We start from the raw sequence: 20,333 nt of genomic DNA on the forward strand, positions 1-20,333 counted from the left end.
TGTGTAATTATGACTTAATTGTGATAATATTTTCTTTAAATATATTATTGATAATTTATGTTTACTATATGTATTCCATAATTTTTTTTTTTAATTTTCCACTGAAATTTTAAAACTCTTAGGTATTTTTATTTAATAAAAAGGTTGTTAGCTTTTGAAAAAATCTTTATAAAATTGTATGAATATTTAAATGGCTCAAAAATCATTTCAATAAAATATAATATCATATCTTTTAAATAAAAGGTGTGTAATATTTTAACGACTTTATTTGTAACCTAAAATGTCACTCATAATTTATATAAAATTTATGTATTTATTTTTTTGCTAAGTAAAAATTAATCACAAATATAAAGTATATGGCTTTTAAACATCATTTACACATTTGTAATTCATATGTAACAGTATATTTATGATGTTAAAAACTCAAAAAACAACAAATTACTTCTTAGATGATGTCTTTCAAATCTGTCATCAATGACGAGCTGGCAACATTGGCCTTGCATTTTTATTTTTATGACAGCAGTGACTTGACAACTGTTTATCAATCGATACGCAATAAAACTTTCAAGAAACAAACAAAGCGAAATTGTTAGTTATTTTTGTTAGTCTTCAACACGCAACCATTGAAAGTGGACCACAATTATTAAATTACGTGTTTCCAAAATGACAAACACGTTTGCTGTTTGTCTCGTAGCCATATCATTCTTTTGTTGTACATGTGAGTATTTTTTTTATCAAAGTAATTATATGATTTTTATTGCTTATAATCCCACAGCCACGCTATTTCTTTGTGTTGTAATCACTCAAAAGTAATTAGGTTAAACATAATGCGATTAATTTTAACATAAATGTTATAACAACAAATATTGGTATACTTTATTTTGTTGAGATTTAGTTTTATTTTCAAAGAGATGATTCTGTTCAATTTACATGTAAAATGTTAATGATAAATGACTATAATGAAATAATAAACATGGAGGGTAATTTAAAAACTATGTGCTTCACTATTTGAAAACACAGAGTATAAAAATGGTCTTTAAAAAAAAAAAAACGTTAAACTTGCTTTAAATTATCTTTCTTTTTTTTACTTGTCAGATTTCTTTTTAATTTCACAGTTTACCCGAAAAGTATAATTAAAAATTTATTAACTTTATTTGTCAGTTTTGCTGTAAAATGTTGAAGGTTAATATTGTAAAAATGTTTGAACAACTGTTTTAGAACAACAATAATGACTCAATAACAGAAATCAAACTCTGACTCAGGAGTAAGTTAATATCAAATTTCCTGTGAATGCAAACAGAAGGGGATCATATTATTGCAAATAATATCGGATACATTACACAATAATACAGATGATGTTTAAATTGATTACTCACGCATTTGAGGCATTGATTTTATTGTGAATAATAATAAAACTGAACTATCTTTACTAATTTTCTTCGCCCGTTTGTGCTGTTACGTTTAATAACCATATAATTACTAGTGTGTTATTTAAAAAGAAAGTTGTTCTGTTATATAAATATAATAAATTTAAATAAATATGTATACAATGGCCCCTGTTAGTTGTTTGTATGAATATTATCATTCTTAATTGTTGTATTTTGAACTTGTTTACAGTCTACATTGATAAACATTTTGACCTCATCGTTTTTATCTCATGAAACTGGTTCTTTTTTTTTTTGTTATTATCTAAACTTATATTTTATTGCAGGTTTGTCTACAGCTAAACAAATACCCAGAGAATGTGCTAAGGGTCCTACATATTGGTGTGAATCTTTAAAGTAAGATATTTTTCATTAACTCATTATGTTTGTCAGCATAGAAAAATCATATATTATTTAATAATCAATTAATTACTAGGAATGCAGCCGATTGTGGTGCCGTGGGTCACTGTACTAGCACGGTTTGGGAGCTTGAGGTCACCGATGTCAAGAATAACATTATCTCGGACAAGATTGTACAAAAGTTCAGTCAGCTGAAAGATGTCAATACTATGATCAATGCGGTAATGTATAAGTCTCATATAACTATGTTTTATTCAACACTAAATCAATGTTCAGCCCGTACTCGACATAAAATTTGAAAGTATAATATTTTTTTTGTTTATGGTTTTCTATTGATTTTATCTTACTCGGGTAGGAATATGTTGTGTTCATGATGTTCCTTATAACTAATATATTTTTTTCTCATAATTTAATTTAATTAATACAGTTGAATTATTTATGAGTTTTTATTAACATTTACAATATTCTCAATCATACGACGGTTTTTTCGCTAACGATTTTTTAACACTCTATGGATAATGTTAATCTATAATTTAAAACTAATTTGGTGAAGCGAAAAAGATTTAAATACTTAAATGAAACTAATATTTTTTGTATAAACTACGCGTGATTTATTTTTGTAAAAAACTACATACTCTCGACGTTTCGGTTACTTTTCAGCAACCGTGATCACGGGCAGACGAGATGTATTTTTTTACAAAAATAAATTACGCGTAGTTTATCCGAAAAATATTAGTTTCATTTAAATGAATAAAACTCGCGAAAATCTTAGATCTCATTAAAATTTAAATACTTCTTTAATATTAAGGTCGAGGAATTTAACAAGATCAGGTTTTGTTGATAATTTTCGTTGGTCTTAAAAATGTCAGGATGTTCAATGATAAGGATATAAAAGGATGTTTGTATAGTGATAGCACACACACCGGTAACTGTATAAGAGAAATTTTAATCTCAGTTAAAACATTTATTAACTAACTGCCTTTTAAAATATTGGAAAATTTTATAATCACAGAATGCATTATTAAAAATATTTATATTTAATCTGTTACATTATTATATCAATGGAAATTAAAAAAAAACATTGAATTTATTATGCTTAAAACTTAGTTTATTTGTGAGAACTATGCTTAAAATTTATATCATTTAAAAATTATTCTATGTCCATATAAGGAAAAAAAAGATTCTTACAAATTAATGACAAAATAGCCGGGAAATATGATGATACATGATAAAAAATGAATCATTTTATATATACCAATTGACTGCTTTGAAAAAAAGTGAATGGTAAATGAAATATGAATCACTAGCTAAACATTTGATAGGTACATATCACTACATAATTGGGAATAGTGCAAGTGAATGATGAATGAATGATTAGTGAACATTTTATATATACTCAAAAAATATTAAATAAAATATAAACAGAGCAAGAGAATTAATGAACAGTTATATATATGTACCTACAACTAAATAGCTCCATAGCAAGAGAAGGTTTTACGAATTCAATGTGAAGGATGAATTGCATGTTCTCCAGGACTATCTCTCGTCCTCAATCAGCTCGGCCTGCCGCGACCTTCCTACTCCAGGTGTACAGCGTCTGTGTAAAGCTAACACAGCTGACCTGGGACAGTATCTCTTGCATGTTCTGCTATCGAAAACAACACCACAGACTATTTGCAGGATAGTCGGAATGTGTAACAATGACAAGCTAGAGAACCTCAATTTGGTGAGCATTTTAAGAATACTTGAAGAGCTAAAAGTGCTTGAATCGACCCGTCTCTTTCAAGACGCGTTGTATAAATATATATATATATATATATAGGATTTCATACCTATCAGGATGCTTAAAACTAATTACTAATGCTACAATAGCTTTCTATGTGTTTTAATACAATAGATTTTTATTATTGATTTTGTATAGACATATAAAATATATTTAAAATAGGAAACTTAATTATTTTATAAGTGACGTTTGCTGTAACATTAAAAGGGCGCGTAAAAGTTGCACTAAACACGCAGCTGTCAAAATTTTCTCAGAAATGATAACATTTAACAAAAAAATAAACAAATGTTTTTTTTACAGAAAAAGAGGTCAAACGAACCGAGCAAAGAGAAACGTGAGTATAATATGTACCAAAAATATAATTGTTGAAAATACATTTGTTGTCTTCAAGTTAAAGAGTTGCGTGTTAAATGAACATAAAGTCGCAGTTTACATATATGTATTTCAATTATCACTTATCACAGTGACTTACGTGATGAAATATCTAATAACATACGTATAAATCATTTAATAAGATCAATTTAATGAAAATCAGATGATACGAAATAAGGGTCAATAAAAAACCGATTTTATTAGTTTTTGACGTAAGCCGTAATTAAAATATAAAACAATGGTCATTACTTATACTGACTTACTACTGACTATACTGACTTCTTATACTATTTCTGTGATATAAACATTGTTTTATTTCACTGTATAATTATTAAATATATATATTTATGTGTATAGATTTGTTGGGAGGCGCTCGTTGTACGTGGGGTCCTTCATATTGGTGCAGTAATTTCAGGTAACACAGAATATATACAAATATATAATTCTTAAATATTATTCGACGCTATAATGTCTCTGTTTTAAATATAATCCATAAATTGATTTATTCTCACATAATTTTATAACAAGAATAAATATTTTTTTTTTTTAGCATTTATTAATAGTAATCATTTGTGTGAGTCACTCGCGTATGTTTTCAATAAATCGTACATAATTTGCGGTCAGACTAACATTTATTTACAAGTTTTCCTTTGAGGTTATAAATAATTATGATAAAATAAAATGTGTTTGTATTATTTGTTTTTAACACAAGTCCTACAAAATAAAAAAAAATCGTCGTTTTTTCGGTTTTATCTTAATAATGTCTGTACTTTTTTAAATATAATTTTCACTGGATAATAGAGCAGTTTATAGTGGCTCGTGCTTGCATTGGCCAAAGTCGCTCGGACAACTTAAAAATGTAATTTTATTATGATTTCCTGGTTTTCATATTATCGATATCTCTGTCAAGGACGCATTCGTCAATCACTACAAACATACACCATTAATATGGCCTGCAAACAACACGCTACTTTACATAGCTAAAAGATAACGAAATATTTTACATTTAATTAACATGATTATCTCGGTATTTTTGCCGGTATTTATTATAGGAATTCATATTTAAATATTAAAAATAATTTAGATAAAATAAACATATTTTTATTATGTTCTTCTAGCTTTTTTATATATATGTTTCAGTGTATGTACAGCGTTCTACCATACAATGGATTGTAATAATATTGTTTTTTGACTTCCTTCATAAATGTTTTGGAAACACAACTCATTGTCATGTTTACCTAATTTGCGGTTTATCATTTCCTCTGGTGTTGGATTTTATCATATTTGTATTTTGTACACAATGCATGTTATTTGTACCAACACATAATGCCTATTACCTGCCAGTGATTACTCATTTCTTAAAATAAGTTAGCAATCACTATAATTACAATGTCTTCTAAAGAATTATACGGTTTGATTATGTCTTCAATGATATTAGGTATATATTAATAGTTCATGAAAAGAAAGATGAAAGAAATCTTTTTGTATCATTTTATTATATAATATATATAATAAAAATAATTTATAAAAATTATATACATATATCTCTATTTTAGTACTGGCAAGGAGTGTAAGGCAACTCACCACTGCGTACAAAAGGTTTGGTCCAAACAGACATACCCCGAAGATAATGATAGTATATGCAAGATATGTAAAGATATGGTGAAGCAGGCCCGGGACCAGCTGGAGAGTAACCAGACACAGGTACGAGCAGAAAAACATTGATTTTTAATACAGTCACCAAGGAAAAATATCCTAAAATAGTTCATATATAAAAGATAAGAATTATAAAAACAAAAAAAAGTTGTTCATAACTTTGAAAAAGGAATGTCTGGTATCTTTTTTTTAGCAAAAAATGATGTCTACAAAACAGTTCCTATGTGTGGGCTTATTTATATAATATATGTATTTAACATTTTCAGATTTTGAGTAATGAAAATTATGCAAAATACTTAATTCATGACATATACATTTTTATCTCAGAAAAAAAAAATATTAAGTGCATTCTTTTTATTTAAATCTAAGTTCCAAATTTTTTTTGTTTACTTTTTATTTTAGTGTTACATTAGAAATAGCTAAGGTGTATATGTATTCAGCCTTCACATAAAAGATTTAATTCTTTATAAACATATGACATACTTATTTTTTATTCACAAAATTGACCGCTACATCTTAATGGTAGTGGGTTAGTGACCTTTAAATAAAAACAAATTTCATTCAGTATTGAATGATAGTGTGTACACATAAAATTATTTTAAATAATTAATGAGATAAGCATTATATTTAATTTAAACTTTCTCATATTCAAAATAATATTTCTCTCATAGTATTATGTTTGTGTAATTAAAATTTAATTTCAACTGGAGCCTTAGCTTATTTTTTTTATTTACGAAATAAGTCTTAAATATATATTAAATTATTGCATTAAAAATAAAATAATATATATATATGGATTGATTTAATTCTATTAATTTTTTTACTGATGTCTCAGCTTCAGTGTTGAAAGGACTTAAAATCTTTATATTATAATTGACCCTATTTATCAATGACGTTGGTTTTAACTAACAATGTAATAAATAAATTTCAGGAGGATTTGAAAGCAGTTTTTGAAGGTGAATGTGATCTGATTCCGGTTAAGTTAATAAGGAAAGAATGTAAGGTGCTCGCTGACGACTTCGTGCCCGAGCTGGTCGAGACGCTCTCCTCGCAGATGAACCCGGATGCTGTGTGCTCTGTAGCCGGCCTTTGTAACAGTGAGAGAATAGATCACATGTTAGAAGACTATGTAAGTTGTGTATTAAGTCTATTTGGTTAGTGACAACTAAAAAGGTATTAGTCAAATGATAGTGGTATAGATAAATATTAAGTTCACAAATTAAATTAAATTTGATGTATTTTTTGTTTTTGCAACACCTTAATTTTTTTTTTTGTGTATAATCTGTTACTGTATAATATCTTTATACAATATTGATTTTCGTTTCAAACACTAAATATACGCAATGTTAATAGGTATAGAATAATGAATGTTGCATTTGTTAATAACATATTTATTGCTTAAGATCTATTAACATTTGGTAGTTTTTTTTTGTATTCATTTAATACGTGTTTTCAGTCATCTGCCCTGAAGTTGAGAGAAGATTGCACCAATTGCAGGCGTAGTGTTGGTATAGCGAGGAAAAGGTTCGACGCTACCAGCTACGAAGACTTCCTTATGGGATTACTGAAGGTTAGGCTTACAGACGGATATTATAATAATATATAAGCAGTATTAAACCAAATGCTACAATTTTATTTTACCTAATACAGTAATAACTTTATTATATTGTAATATTTAGTATCTAATACAGAAACATAATAGTTCGCCCGTTCGCTCCAAAGGCTGTACCGAAGGTGGTGAATCTTTTTTCGATTTCACTATAGCCGTACGTCCTATTGACTCTGACAGTGTCACCGGGGCTTAAACCTCGTGCTAAGGCCGTAAGGCCGTACCGTATATGTCTTTGAACGATACCTTCAGACTATTATTACGTCATCAATGACGTCACATAGGCTAAGCCTCTACCCCCGCTACCGGTTCGAATATTCTCTTCTACTAGCAGCAAATAATATATGCTCGTACAAATAAATTACAAAAGAAAAAGTCTTGACAGTATAAATAAATAAAAAGTCAAGGCAAAAATATAAAAAGGACTATAAATACAGAAATATAAAATAGATTATATAGGTAATACTATATATTGTTATGACTTAAGTCAACTGGAATATAACTAGTAATGATGATATTATATATTGTATGGTGGGGATTGCACGGGGGTTGGGGCTGATTTTGTTTAACAACTTGTTGCTCTACAGATATCTTTCTCAATTCCTTTACATATATTGAGAAGTCCTAATCAATATATCTATATATGTAATAAAATTCATAATACTATTGTAACTTCACAGGTCTGTCAAGAGATGGGCTCGCTGTCAGATTCCTGTTCCATGCTGGTGTTTAAATATTATGAAAATATAATAGAAGCTCTAAAGAAAGATTTCACAGCGGAGGACGTGTGTCACCTCAGTGGACAATGTGCCCACTTATACCACACGCACGACCTGTACACCTTCCCCGATGATGAACAGCATCTCAAAGCATCCGAGTGAGTATAGATCTTTAGAAAGAATATCAAATGATTGTTTTTTGTGTGTTATAGATGTATGTACACACATTTTCATCAACTATAGCTCTTTGTCATATCATATATTTGAATTTTATACTAGTATACAGAATAAGTTAGCGTGGAGGTCACCGTAAAAACATAGTTTGTTAAAAGTATTTTTGAGAACGTAAAATAAATGAAACAAAAGTATTATAGTTATTAAAATATATATTATGATATTTTATTGCCAGAAGTGAAAATAAAAAGTGATATATATTCTTCATTCTTTAAGCAGTGTTGCCTGCATTTGTTACAAAAGTTGTTCCTCTATATTCTCGCATATATATACTGGCATTTTCCTAACTTCATTACATTTGTATTACAGTGACATCCCGTGCGAGTTCTGCGAGCAAATTGTGAAACATCTCCGTGACACGTTGGTCGCTAACACAACTAAGATTGAGTTCAAGAAGATACTTGTTGGTGAGGCTAATGTTATATACAAAGCATTATCAATATTATATACAAACAATTTTTTTCTTAATTTAAGATTTATGGAAATTAGTAACTGATAACACGAGAAACTGTATGTAGACAATAGAATTAATTAACCTAACATTCATACAATTTTATACCAAAGATAATTTATTTATACATGTTATAGTAAATAAATACAAAAACAAAATAGTGTAACCTGTGGAAACCTGCAATATCATGGTTATTACTTGCGTGTTGCCGATCCCTCACATACCAGGTCACACCTCTCTTTAAGAGACCGATATAATAGTACTGTACTCCATGTGAGCTGGGATTTGTCCCAGGTTAAGTGCCCCCTCGCTTTGTTCAGCACACCAAATTTCATGGAGGTCAATTTGGCCTGGTCTATTAAATGACCCTGGAAATGATCACCGCTAGAGATATCGATACCAAGGTTTCCATACTCTTAGTAGTCAAGGTTTCATACTGTTCTGGAACTGTAGGAACACAGTGAATGTTTTGTTACTGGGGACTAAAACTTGTATCTCTCTGGGGTTAAAATTGACTGAAGGTGGTAGATCTGTGATCAAGTAACTACAGCTAAAGCATGGATGAGCTGACTCGATCGGGGAAGTATCACTTTCTCATGGAAGCTCGGCGTGAAGTAGTCTTTAATGGCTGCGTTTCGTCCTATGAGTGAGAGAGACGGTTGCCCTTTTCCTTTCCCCACCCTTTCCTCTCCCTCTTTCACAATCCAGGTCGGAAACGCGTCCGCATCATCCCTTATGTTGCGGATGTTCATGGGCGACGGTGACTATCTCCTGATTTTAATAAAAGAACTAAGTTATCCACACCACGATTCTTTCGATTTCAGTCGCAAGCTACATATATATCAAACCGTGTTCCAGGTCTCTGCAAGCACTCCGGCAGCTTCAAGGACGAATGTCTTCACCTAGTGGATCAATATTATGAAGTAGTCTACACGTTCCTCACAGCCGAAATGCAGCCTCAATTAATCTGCGGTTTCCTCGGCGTTTGTAAAAAGAAGACGGACATAACCATCGCTCCCTTACTGCCCACTGAGCTGGAGATTAAGACGATCGGAATATCTGACTCACTTATTGGAGCCGATGAAGCCAACAGCTATACACATAAGGTGAAACACAATGCATTCATTATACATACTTTATAGATGTATATGGATAATGTAAGTATCTTTGATGGTTGTTAATTGTCATGGATTTGCATGCACACACAAATTTCTATTCACACAGCTATGAGATATTTTATACATAGATTATGGGCATGTTGGCCAAGGAATATTTAGTGTCAAATATATATTCCTCCAATAAACAATTCGGGAGGACATTTTATGATTTTATAGTAAAAATAGATTTCAAAGAAACAACAAAAAAAAATTCTTATAATATTTTTTATGTTTCAGCCAAAACAAGATAATGTAAAAATCTTAGACGCGGATAAAGCCCAGCTTCCTATCGAGAGGATGTTTGTGTCTGTGCCACAAACAGGAAATACTGAGATATGTACATTCTGTCAATACTTCCTACATTATATACAAGTTGAGCTCAGCGACGAAAACACTGAGGTTAGATATTTGTTAAACAATACTTATATCATATAAAACAGATACATGATAGAGGTCGCAAATACTACTTATGTAGAGGAAATGCTCACTCCATATATATATAGAACTGCCATATGTATTGACTTTACCCATATGTTATTTTGTAGGAGGCGATAAAGAAAGTGGTAGAAAACGCATGCGATGTTTTGCCGAACGCCATAGACTCTACCTGTAGGCAGTTCGTGTCACAGTACGGAGCTGCCGTTATAGCGCTGCTGGTGCAAGAAATGGATCCCGCAGAGGTAGTACTTATACAGCGTGTTCACGTTACAAACATCATCGGCTGTGTTAAAATTATCAGAGATTTTTAAAATATTATGAAATAATTAAATTTCTAATAAAATAAATTAAATACTTAATATTATTTCTGCTGAAGAAATAAATCCTGAACACTACAAAACCGCAGCTTTCAATTATAATACGAGTGATATATTACAGGTTTGTCCAACCTTAGGCCTCTGCCCCAAGTCGAAGGTCAAAGTATCGGACAGTCCAAACTGTGCCTTATGTCTGTTCGCGGTTCAACAAGTAGAAACCGTTCTGAAGGATAATAAAACAGAGGTAGTTACAAAATATTTATTTATATTTATACCGTCACTGGATCATATCTGGATTATAAGAGGATTGATTATATAAAGAGACCAAAATTCTTCATTTGCAATAACCTCAGTAAACATTGTAAACAAGCAAGAATTACTGAACGGATATTGATGGAACTATAATAATCGAGCTTAGGCAACAGATTAATTTATGAGATAGAAATTATACTTGTAGGTCCTCCGGGATCGCATCCTAACAGTTGTATTTTATGAAGCCCCACACCAGCATAGGTTTTGCTTATACCTGTCACACATTGGTATTGAACGAGCCTGTATATGAACATTTAATTCCAGGCTAGCATCCGGAAAGCCTTAGACAGTCTCTGCAACAGCCTGTCGGCGAATATGCGCCCGGCGTGCGTAAACTTCGTCGAGTCGCACACGGACCAGCTGATAGAGATGCTGATAGCTGATCTCACGGCTCAGGAGATATGCGTGTTCCTCAAAATGTGCAAGGACGAGCACACACGCACGGACCCGCTGAGGATCACAGATATAGACAGGTTCCACCGCAAGCCGCATCTGAGAGGAGACTGGAATGCACGGAAACGACCCATGCTGCCCAGGAACATGCTGGAACCCGGCGTAGGAGATATTGGTAATTATATATATTTTTCTTATTTACTACGCGTATTTATATTTTTCTTATTTACTACGTTTATAATTTTTTTTAACTACTCACTCCCGTCTCGGTCACGTGGCGACCGTGATCACGAACACGAGGTGAAAAATGGGAGTAGGGTGTCAGAAATAATAAGAAAGGAGAAGTAAACCAGGAAAACATTAGTTTTATTTCAACGAATACTCGAGAAAGTCTTAGGTCTCATTAATACATGAAATTAATATAAAAAAAATACGATTTAATGCAAAGTAGTGGGTAGACATAAACCGACATGGAGGTTAACTTTAGATTAAAACAAATAATAGGACGCTTTGTATTAGACATTAAATATATATATATTGAGATGGCTTTTGGGTAGTATGTTGTAGGCGGGATGATGAACCGAATAATGCTATTTTTTCAGCCGAAACAACCTGAATGTATAGGTCTTAACAATTCACATTAGGACAGTGTGACAGATAGATCATTTTTTTTTTAGGTTCACCATGTTATGAAAGTGCAAAAACCCGTGAGAAACAACTAGTTAATATAATAATATCTCTATACATTATAATTGTCAGAGACCAACGAGATCCCGGACCACACAGTGAACGGGCGACCCGTCCACAACCAGAACCCCGTGTGTGTCATCTGCGAGTTCGTGCTCAAGGAGATCGACGACCAGATCAAGGACAAACATAACGTTGTATGTACGCACACTCGCACGCGCCCACACACGCGCCCATATGCACACAGGCACGCGCCTACACACGCGCCCATACGCACACACGCACACACACACACGCGCATACACACACACACGCACGCGCCCAAACGCACACATATGCACACACACACACACACATATGCACACACACACACACACTTTTGTTACTTACTATTCATTGTATAAACAATTTAAAATTCCTTACATCGATGTGCAAGACAAAATAACATAAATTCGTTCGTGGACATCCCACCGTGTATGTAACACAAACATTACTCGTCGCGGACGTTAATATGAAGCCGATCGCAGGACGAAATAAAGAAGGTGGTGCACGGCGTGTGTAAGCGGATGCCGAAGTCTGTGAGGAACGAGTGTGACCAGTTCGTGGAGAAGTACGCGGACCTCGTGATCAGTCTCCTGGTGCAGGAGCTGAACCCCGACGAGGTGTGCCAGCAGCTCAAGCTGTGCAAACCCTCCGGCATCGATCACTTTAAAGGTGCTCATATATATATATACATATATATATACCTATTTTTTTGTTTTCAAAAATTAGTATACATACATAATAATAAACATATGTAATGCTCACCAATAACAAAGACTTATAGTCCGGTCAGTTTAAACATTAAAACGATACAAAGGAGGCAGACATGCTAACTGCCCTTGTTTCCTATTCCGAGTATTTTTAACGAAACATGCATATATTCTTGTACCCGAAATTCTCATATTTTGTACGTGTAAGTCAGTCCGACCGATAGGCCTTTATTTTATAATCATAAAACATACAGGAATACATTGAAGTGATCCACTTACGTTGAATCATCCAAAAACATGATTTTTATTTGCAATGATTTTTTTAAATTTTATTTCAAATAGCTTCATATTAGTAGATTTCAAATACAAATTTATTAAAGGACTTATGTTAGTGGTAGCCTAGATGAATATTGATAAAATTAGGCCCGGGATTTGATTTGAAAGATCTTTACTGTTCTCGTAAAATACGTTTGGCACTGAATTAAACTGTTAATGACGCATTACGAAATAAGCTTTCATAGTAAATTTGTAAAGCACTTGAAATGCTCCAGTTAGCCGCAGATTCGGTTCAATGCTGTCATAGTAATTTTTTTTTCTATCCAGGTGAAGTCCTGAACTGCGCTGTCTGCGAGTCCATTGTCCAGGTGTTGAAGAAGCTCGCCACCAACAAGAAGCTGGACGACGATATAATACATGTGACGGAACTGGCGTGCAATGAGCTGCCGGCGAAATTTGCGAAAAGGGTGAGACTATACTATAGAGCGTGTCACGTGACTTAGCACTACCGACGTCCGAACTACGCGGGATGAAGGCACGCGTTATAATCTAGACATAATCCTTCCGTGTATTATGGGACAGCTCCACCTACATCCGTTCAGTATGTTTTACATGACAGACTGCTCCTTTGTTTCCAGTGTCGCAACATGATGGAGGTGTACGGTGAGAGTATCATCGAGCTGATCAAGTCCTCTGGATCTAGATTTATCTGTGGCATGATTGGATTCTGTGGGGAACGGCCGGCCAGGCTACAGATGACGCCAGCTATATAGAGATCATGTAAGAATGGTCATATGAACTTAATAAAGGAAATGTACATTATTATTGATCTATAATAGAAGTGGAATATAATTGACAGGAGGTCAGTGGTGGGGGAAATAAAAATGGTGGATAAGAGATTTTGGAACCTGTTTATTTTATATATATATATATATATATATATGTATTGTTAAAAGTATCTCATTATTACTTTTAATAATTAACTTACATAAAAAAAGATAAATATAGATAGTAAAATAATTTTTCTTTTGCTTTCTTTTCAGACACCGAAGATATATCTCATTAGCATGTAATCATTTCTCATATAAAATGTAATACTTAACCGTTCTGTTAAATTTTAATTTCGGTTTTATTTTAAGTTAGTTTATTATTTTAAGTTCCCTTTTGTGTTTAGTCTCCCGTCCTCGTGTGTCTCTCATTACCAACCACCGCGTGGATCTCTCGCACGCATATTTACATGTTGTACGTAATAACTCATACCATTGATATACGTTAGCCTGTGATAGAAAAATCTTTTGTGAGTGCATTATAGAATTGGGGAAAAAAATTGCGTTTTATTTATGGTGTTGCCATTTAACCTTTATTTATATGAAAATAAAATTGATATATTCAAACTCTTTAGTTGTGACACATAATGTTAAAGATACTTTTGCGTTTTCTATAGAAAATATACAATTACTTATTTTTAATTTTTCTTAAATTGTGTGTTTTAAAGAAAAATATAATATTAATATTCAGTTTTTTTTGCATATAAAATCGCAATATACTTGGAATTTTCTACTCATATTGTCCTAGCAAACTACATACAGTATAAAATTAAGAAACAAAAATTATTGCAAAAAAGAAATCCCAATGTTAATTTTAATAAAAACTTCGCCATTATCAGACGCGTTCACAATTTTTTTAATATAGAGGAAAATAAAATTACACATAGAAATATAAATATATATTGAAATTTTTCTGCATTATTTTAATCATCTTGCTTCGTTACTGTCATGAGATTCATTTGTCTGGTGTGACTTCTGACGGCGTGGGCGTTTGGCATTTCCTCTCTTCCCTCATGTCAGTCGGTTGCGGCGCCAGTTCCGGCTGGTTGGGGTTGTGTCTCCGCAGGTAGTCGGCCAGCCACAACAAGGGTTCCGCGGGCCGGTCGTGGGCGAGCGTGGTCAGGGCCGGGGCGAGGGTCGGGGATATGTACTTCAGGATATAGTCACCTACCTGCCACTGACGGAGCAGCGGACCCACGATCACTGGCAAACATACGCATTGAACGTAATAGTTGTGGCCTTACTTAATGTATTGTTTTTATTAAATAAATTATATTAAAAATTAAGTTTTTTATTTAACTTTTATGTTGTTTTTGTACAGGAAGCTTGAATATTATCTGTGCATAGGTAATGTATGTGAACCAAAATCTGTAGTTTTTAAAACACGACGCAGACGTAATAATTAAATGATTTATAAAAGATCATTACTCCAAGTCATTTAGAAATCTCACTTTCGGGAAAGAAGAAATGTATTTCCCGTATCGCCTCCCCGTAGTTTTCGCTTCCGTGAAGAGCGTTGAAGTAGTCCCCGTATTTAGTGCGACGTCCGTAACAAGCCCGCAGACTGTCCGGCCAATAGGCCTGCGCTTCGACCACTCTAAACAAATACATATAATTATAATCATGATCTTATATTACATTAGCTGTCGCCTGCGGCTTTTCAAGGAAACTAAATATTGAGATAAACTTTACTTATGAGTTTTCATTTCTAACTCAAGATAATGCCCTTGCGATTAAAAAGAAATATTTTAAAATCGGTATTTAAATGAAGGAGTAATATCGTAATAAACCTAATACAGTCGAATTGAAAACCTGCTCCTTCTTTATGGTGGTTAATATGTATATGAAATTGCCTTCCTGCGAAGAAAGTTATTTTCAAAATCTTTCTAGAGATAAGACAGACGGATGAAAGACATTTTTTTTTTTGTAAGAACCGTATATATCCGTTTAGTAGTTAGCCGGTAATTTGGAATCACATACGGACACTTCAGTTACATTTATTAACATAGACAAAATTAAAGAAAGTCTCCGTAGTCTTCGGAGTTGTGTGTTAATTGACTTATTGGAAACTAACCATTCCATTATGAGAAGTAGAAATAATGGATAAATGAGATTTATATATACTAATACAACAATGACATGGATAGGTATAGGACTTATATACAATAACCTGTATAAAGGACCTGACAGATAATTTCGCTGAGGGCGGAATGAAATGAAAAACATAGTGTCTAAGTTTTATTCAATTGATTTCAATACTGTCGTTAATTAGAACGTTTATAAAACGCTTTACGTCGTGTGTTCTAAATAATTAGTAGATGCGTTTAATATCAATGTTACTTGATGCGATATTAATAAAAAAAAATTCACATTCCCAAAATATATGCAAATAAATGTGTATCTTATAATATTTTCAAAGTGAAACTAAGGGAAATGTAAGCTTTAAATACTTGACAAACATTACGTACAATAACTTACCTAGCAGGTCCCATTAACACCCTCCACTTGTGAATGCAGTTCTGTGCCGCCAATACCAGAGCTATAATAGGTCCACTAGACATGTGAGCGACCAAGTGAGGGAAGTGATGTCTTCCATAGTGCCCGCGGTACAACTCCGCGGCTTGCTCTGGTGTCAGTTTGACTTTGCGGCGCTGGTAACAAATGTTTAACATAAGAAGGAACACATAACTAAAAATGTGAGAAATTAATTGCCAACCGTTTTTCAATTTTAAAACAACTTTGCATACAGCAAAAAAATTCCAAACTTTAAAAATTACCGCTAGAGTTTAAGTTCAGAGTCCTTCTAATTATTGCATTGTTCAACCTAATTTTATACCTTAAATATTATTCTCAATTTTTAAGGATATTATAAATAACCGAATACATCATTTAATTTTTCATTCTTTCTCTGTGCGGAGTGAGTGAGGGTGTCTCACAATCGTGTCTAAATACATTTTACACCGATTATTGTTATTTACTTCTCAGTTTAAGAGTAGTCGAGCAGTCGTTTGCCGTATGTACTGAAGTAGTAATTAGAATAATCGGACCTACATTGTTTTGTATTCACTAATTCCCGTTTTTGGAGACGCCCTTCAATGTGTTTAAGTATTTACTACGTTTTAAGCCCTCAGTACATTTATAATGCTCCCTCCGATAACGAACTAACTGCACTGAGCTTTAAATAATAAAGTGACCCCATCAGAATGAGATCTAATCACTTACCAGTTACCTGCATTCCTATACGAGGATTAAATAGAAACGTACGTATGTATGTATATATATACTATATACATATTTTGACTTTGTACATCGCTCTTGTTCGAAATATTTATTTTGCATTATCTAATGGGAGATAATTTTTAGATGCGTAAAGATGTGAAAGTAGATTATACTAGTAAGCTGATTCTATAGCCATATGTTCAAAATTTGAATAATGGCTATTAAAATTGAGCAGCACCTTAAATATGTCATACTATTTCGATGTTTTTTAAGTACCCAATAATTCTAATAAGCATAAATATACAAAGTCGTAAAAATTTTAGATATTATTATATTATATCTAAAAAAGACTATACGCTCTTGGAGAGTAGGTTTTTTATTTCTTTTTACAAAATACCAACAATTCCTACCTGTTTCGAAATAGGTAATTTTATCTTTGAACTCGGCGATTTACTAAAAAAGTTGTCACATGTCATTTATAACAGTTTTTTTAACAAAATGTAATATTTAATTACTATTTAATGTTGATAAGGAATACTGTTTTGTATTTATCAAAAAAAAGCTCTTAAAAGCTTTACTATAAAAGAATAAACAACACTTTTATTTTCACATTAATGGAAAGTCTTATGTGTAATGAAAAAAAAATTTAAAAAATTATTATTCAATTTTTGACAAATCATTTCTTTAAATGACGTTACGATTTCTAAATAATATAATTTATCCCACAAATAGAACGTTGATGTTGGCAAAATATTCCACGATTAAAGTGCGAATGAAGCCTTAGCATAATATAATAAAAAAAATCTAAACAAATGTGCCAAAAGCGAGACATAATAGTATTATAATGACTTTCTATGTGATATGGTTCAAGAGCTTGGCAGATGTCCTATTGGAAATGACAGACCATTATATCATGGTGCTATCCAAATAAAGCTAAGCTAGAGCCCATTAGATACATTGGCCACCTTGAGTCATACCTACTCGTGTTACGTGTGCGTCATAACGATTCGTGAAATTATATCATAAAGTTAAACATTAACGAATAGATAAACTATCACCACCCCCGAATAGTCGCGACCCTTTTAATAATATTATACACTATAACTAATAATAGAAATGTGGAAAATTATTTCGTTGTGTGTTTGTCAGTGAATCATGCTGAACACCGGTTTAATTGGCATTAGAATAATATTGAAATAGTCGTAGAGAAGCCATCGCCCATTGGTTATATTTAGTTAAAAGAAAACACTGTCAAATTCTGATAGGCGAGTAAATCCGCGTACGAATTCCAGTATCCTATAATTGTATGTGGGGAATAAGTGAGGGACAAGTAATGGAAACCTGATAAATGTGACTAAAATGTTAGGTATATATGTACATACTAATAACAAAACAAAACTCCTCAAGGGACAGCGGCCATAGATCGGTAGCCGCACGATTGTTTATACCTACATTTTCATTAGAATGTAAACTGAAAAATCAAATTTCATATCACGCGGACTTGTCGCAGAGCCCTTCCGAACCTCAATGGGGATATGTAATTAGTTTTTTTCTATGGTTTCCATAGATAACAGTACTGACCGCGCCGAGGCTGGGGAAGATCGCAGGGTTGAACACACAGAAGATTCAAGAGATTAAACGAAACCTATCAACACGAGAGGTTTATCGTTTGAAATAATTATTCTAAATATTATATAGCTATATATAATATAAATATACGTTTATTTTTATAAAAATGTGAGGAGTACGATTTTATAAATCAATACATTTAGATGTCACATTATCACAAAATTAATAACTTATATCAAATTTAAATTAATCAAAACATATCCAAGTTGGAGCTTTAGGTCTGCGTCAGAAATAATAATATTTAGGGCTGAGTTTATAACTTCAACTGCCAACCCTGAGAACAGTGTCTGTGACGTGGAATAATGAAAGGCCCCCTTAACTAATGTGGATGTATTTTGCATACGAGTCCCCCGCACACGCCGCCGGCCACTAGCGACCCCACCCTAAAAAAGATTCCTCTTTGTTTCAACATTTTATATTATATCGATCTCGGAATTCAGTTCCATAACTTTAAAATATTCAACTTTCATAATTATTACTCATATAATATAAGTATATACATGTATATATATATATATATATACGTATATATTATACTTATTTATTCCTGCTTTTACGGACGTTGATACAAAAGCTTCCATTCCTAAAATATTTATTATAACATATAATATTTAGTTTGGATAAATATAATTTTTAATGCTATTCAATGTACAATTTTGTCATTGCTCGTAGGTACACATTTACAAGAACATGTCTCGTGTCTGACACTAAATGTGAGACGGTATCTTTTGTCTAGACATTTTATTTATTAAATGTTTTATATTTGCCAACATTTCGTATAAAGGAAATGGAATACGAATATTGGAAGTTTTTACATTTATTATTCGTGTCGTGACAAAGTCATTTGCTTTTTATGGCTTAACGCTTGTATGAAAAGTCGTTTTCGGACTAAAGCTATCAATTTTACGCGTTCTTTATTGTGTAGGCGAATCATGAATCAATCATATTGATGTCATTATAATACATCATAAATTGACTTTGGTTGTAACTTGATAAGACAAAAACTTACAGAGAAATCAATATTCCGTCATAAAGTTATCGTTTGTATTTATAAATAATTTTCCACTTGACTATTATAGAGGTAATGTGTTTTTTTAAGTTTTCCCGTGTATGTTCTGTTAGAACCCATTGGCTATTTGAATAATAATTATCATACTAACAGCAAGAATCATGAACCCGTTATCGACTATATGGTCCTCGATAGCATCAGCGTCATCAAAGGCCTCCGGCTTGATGATCGCCAGCGTTCGTTCTGAGAACGTGTGATACTCCGCACCGGAGTCAGACGACGCCACAGACATCTCTGTATTATACTCGATTTATAATTATACAAATATCTGTTTGATATATTGATCTATAGCTACGAATGTTCAGTAAACTTCATTGATTATGTCAATAAAATTCATAACCGTTCTAAATGTATAGACTATAAAACGTTTGCTGTCCTAAGAAAAGAGTATTCACTGTACGTGTATAAATAAAATAATTATAATATAGAAATTAATCGTTGTTATAATCTAAATTATCATTAAAAACGTATATCCTTTGAACATCAAAGTACATTATGACAATACAATCTTTTCTTCCGAAAAGCTATTCAAGGCTAATGAACGCTCGCGTTACAAAATCGATGAAACCGGTCGGAACAAAGCATTTGCGTAGCGCATACTCACATCGGAAACACATCATTCTCCTTCCTTTTCATTACAACATCCATA

The 20,333-nt window shown here is 32.4% G+C and overlaps 2 protein-coding genes across 2 annotated transcripts; one reads left to right on the forward strand and one right to left on the reverse strand.

The window, feature by feature from the left end:
• Window positions 1–520: 520 nt before the first annotated feature.
• Window positions 521–15,053, forward strand: LOC116768698 (uncharacterized). The gene is made up of 21 exons (XM_032659486.2): window positions 521–718; window positions 1,712–1,781; window positions 1,861–2,005; window positions 3,319–3,510; window positions 3,868–3,901; window positions 4,297–4,354; window positions 5,496–5,643; window positions 6,527–6,724; window positions 7,052–7,165; window positions 7,885–8,081; window positions 8,467–8,564; window positions 9,467–9,714; window positions 10,003–10,164; window positions 10,311–10,445; window positions 10,642–10,764; window positions 11,097–11,400; window positions 11,985–12,109; window positions 12,440–12,626; window positions 13,268–13,407; window positions 13,579–13,720; window positions 13,984–15,053. Exons 1-20 carry the CDS (start codon window positions 664–666, stop codon window positions 13,711–13,713), a joined length of 2,868 nt encoding a protein of 955 aa, XP_032515377.2. The 5' UTR covers window positions 521–663; the 3' UTR covers window positions 13,714–13,720; window positions 13,984–15,053.
• LOC116768701 (nucleoside diphosphate kinase homolog 5-like) lies at window positions 14,652–20,011 on the reverse strand. Its single transcript, XM_032659494.2, has 4 exons — window positions 19,776–20,011; window positions 16,246–16,418; window positions 15,219–15,364; window positions 14,652–14,970 (listed from the first exon to the last, which is right to left on the reverse strand). The coding sequence occupies exons 1-4, from the start codon at window positions 19,914–19,916 to the stop codon at window positions 14,723–14,725; spliced, it is 708 nt and encodes a 235-aa protein (XP_032515385.1). The 5' UTR covers window positions 19,917–20,011; the 3' UTR covers window positions 14,652–14,722.
• Window positions 20,012–20,333: the final 322 nt, after the last annotated feature.

The sequence above is a fragment of the Danaus plexippus genome, chromosome 4 (genome assembly GCF_018135715.1).
Source record: "Danaus plexippus chromosome 4, MEX_DaPlex, whole genome shotgun sequence".
Classification (NCBI taxonomy): Eukaryota; Metazoa; Arthropoda; class Insecta; order Lepidoptera; family Nymphalidae; genus Danaus; species Danaus plexippus.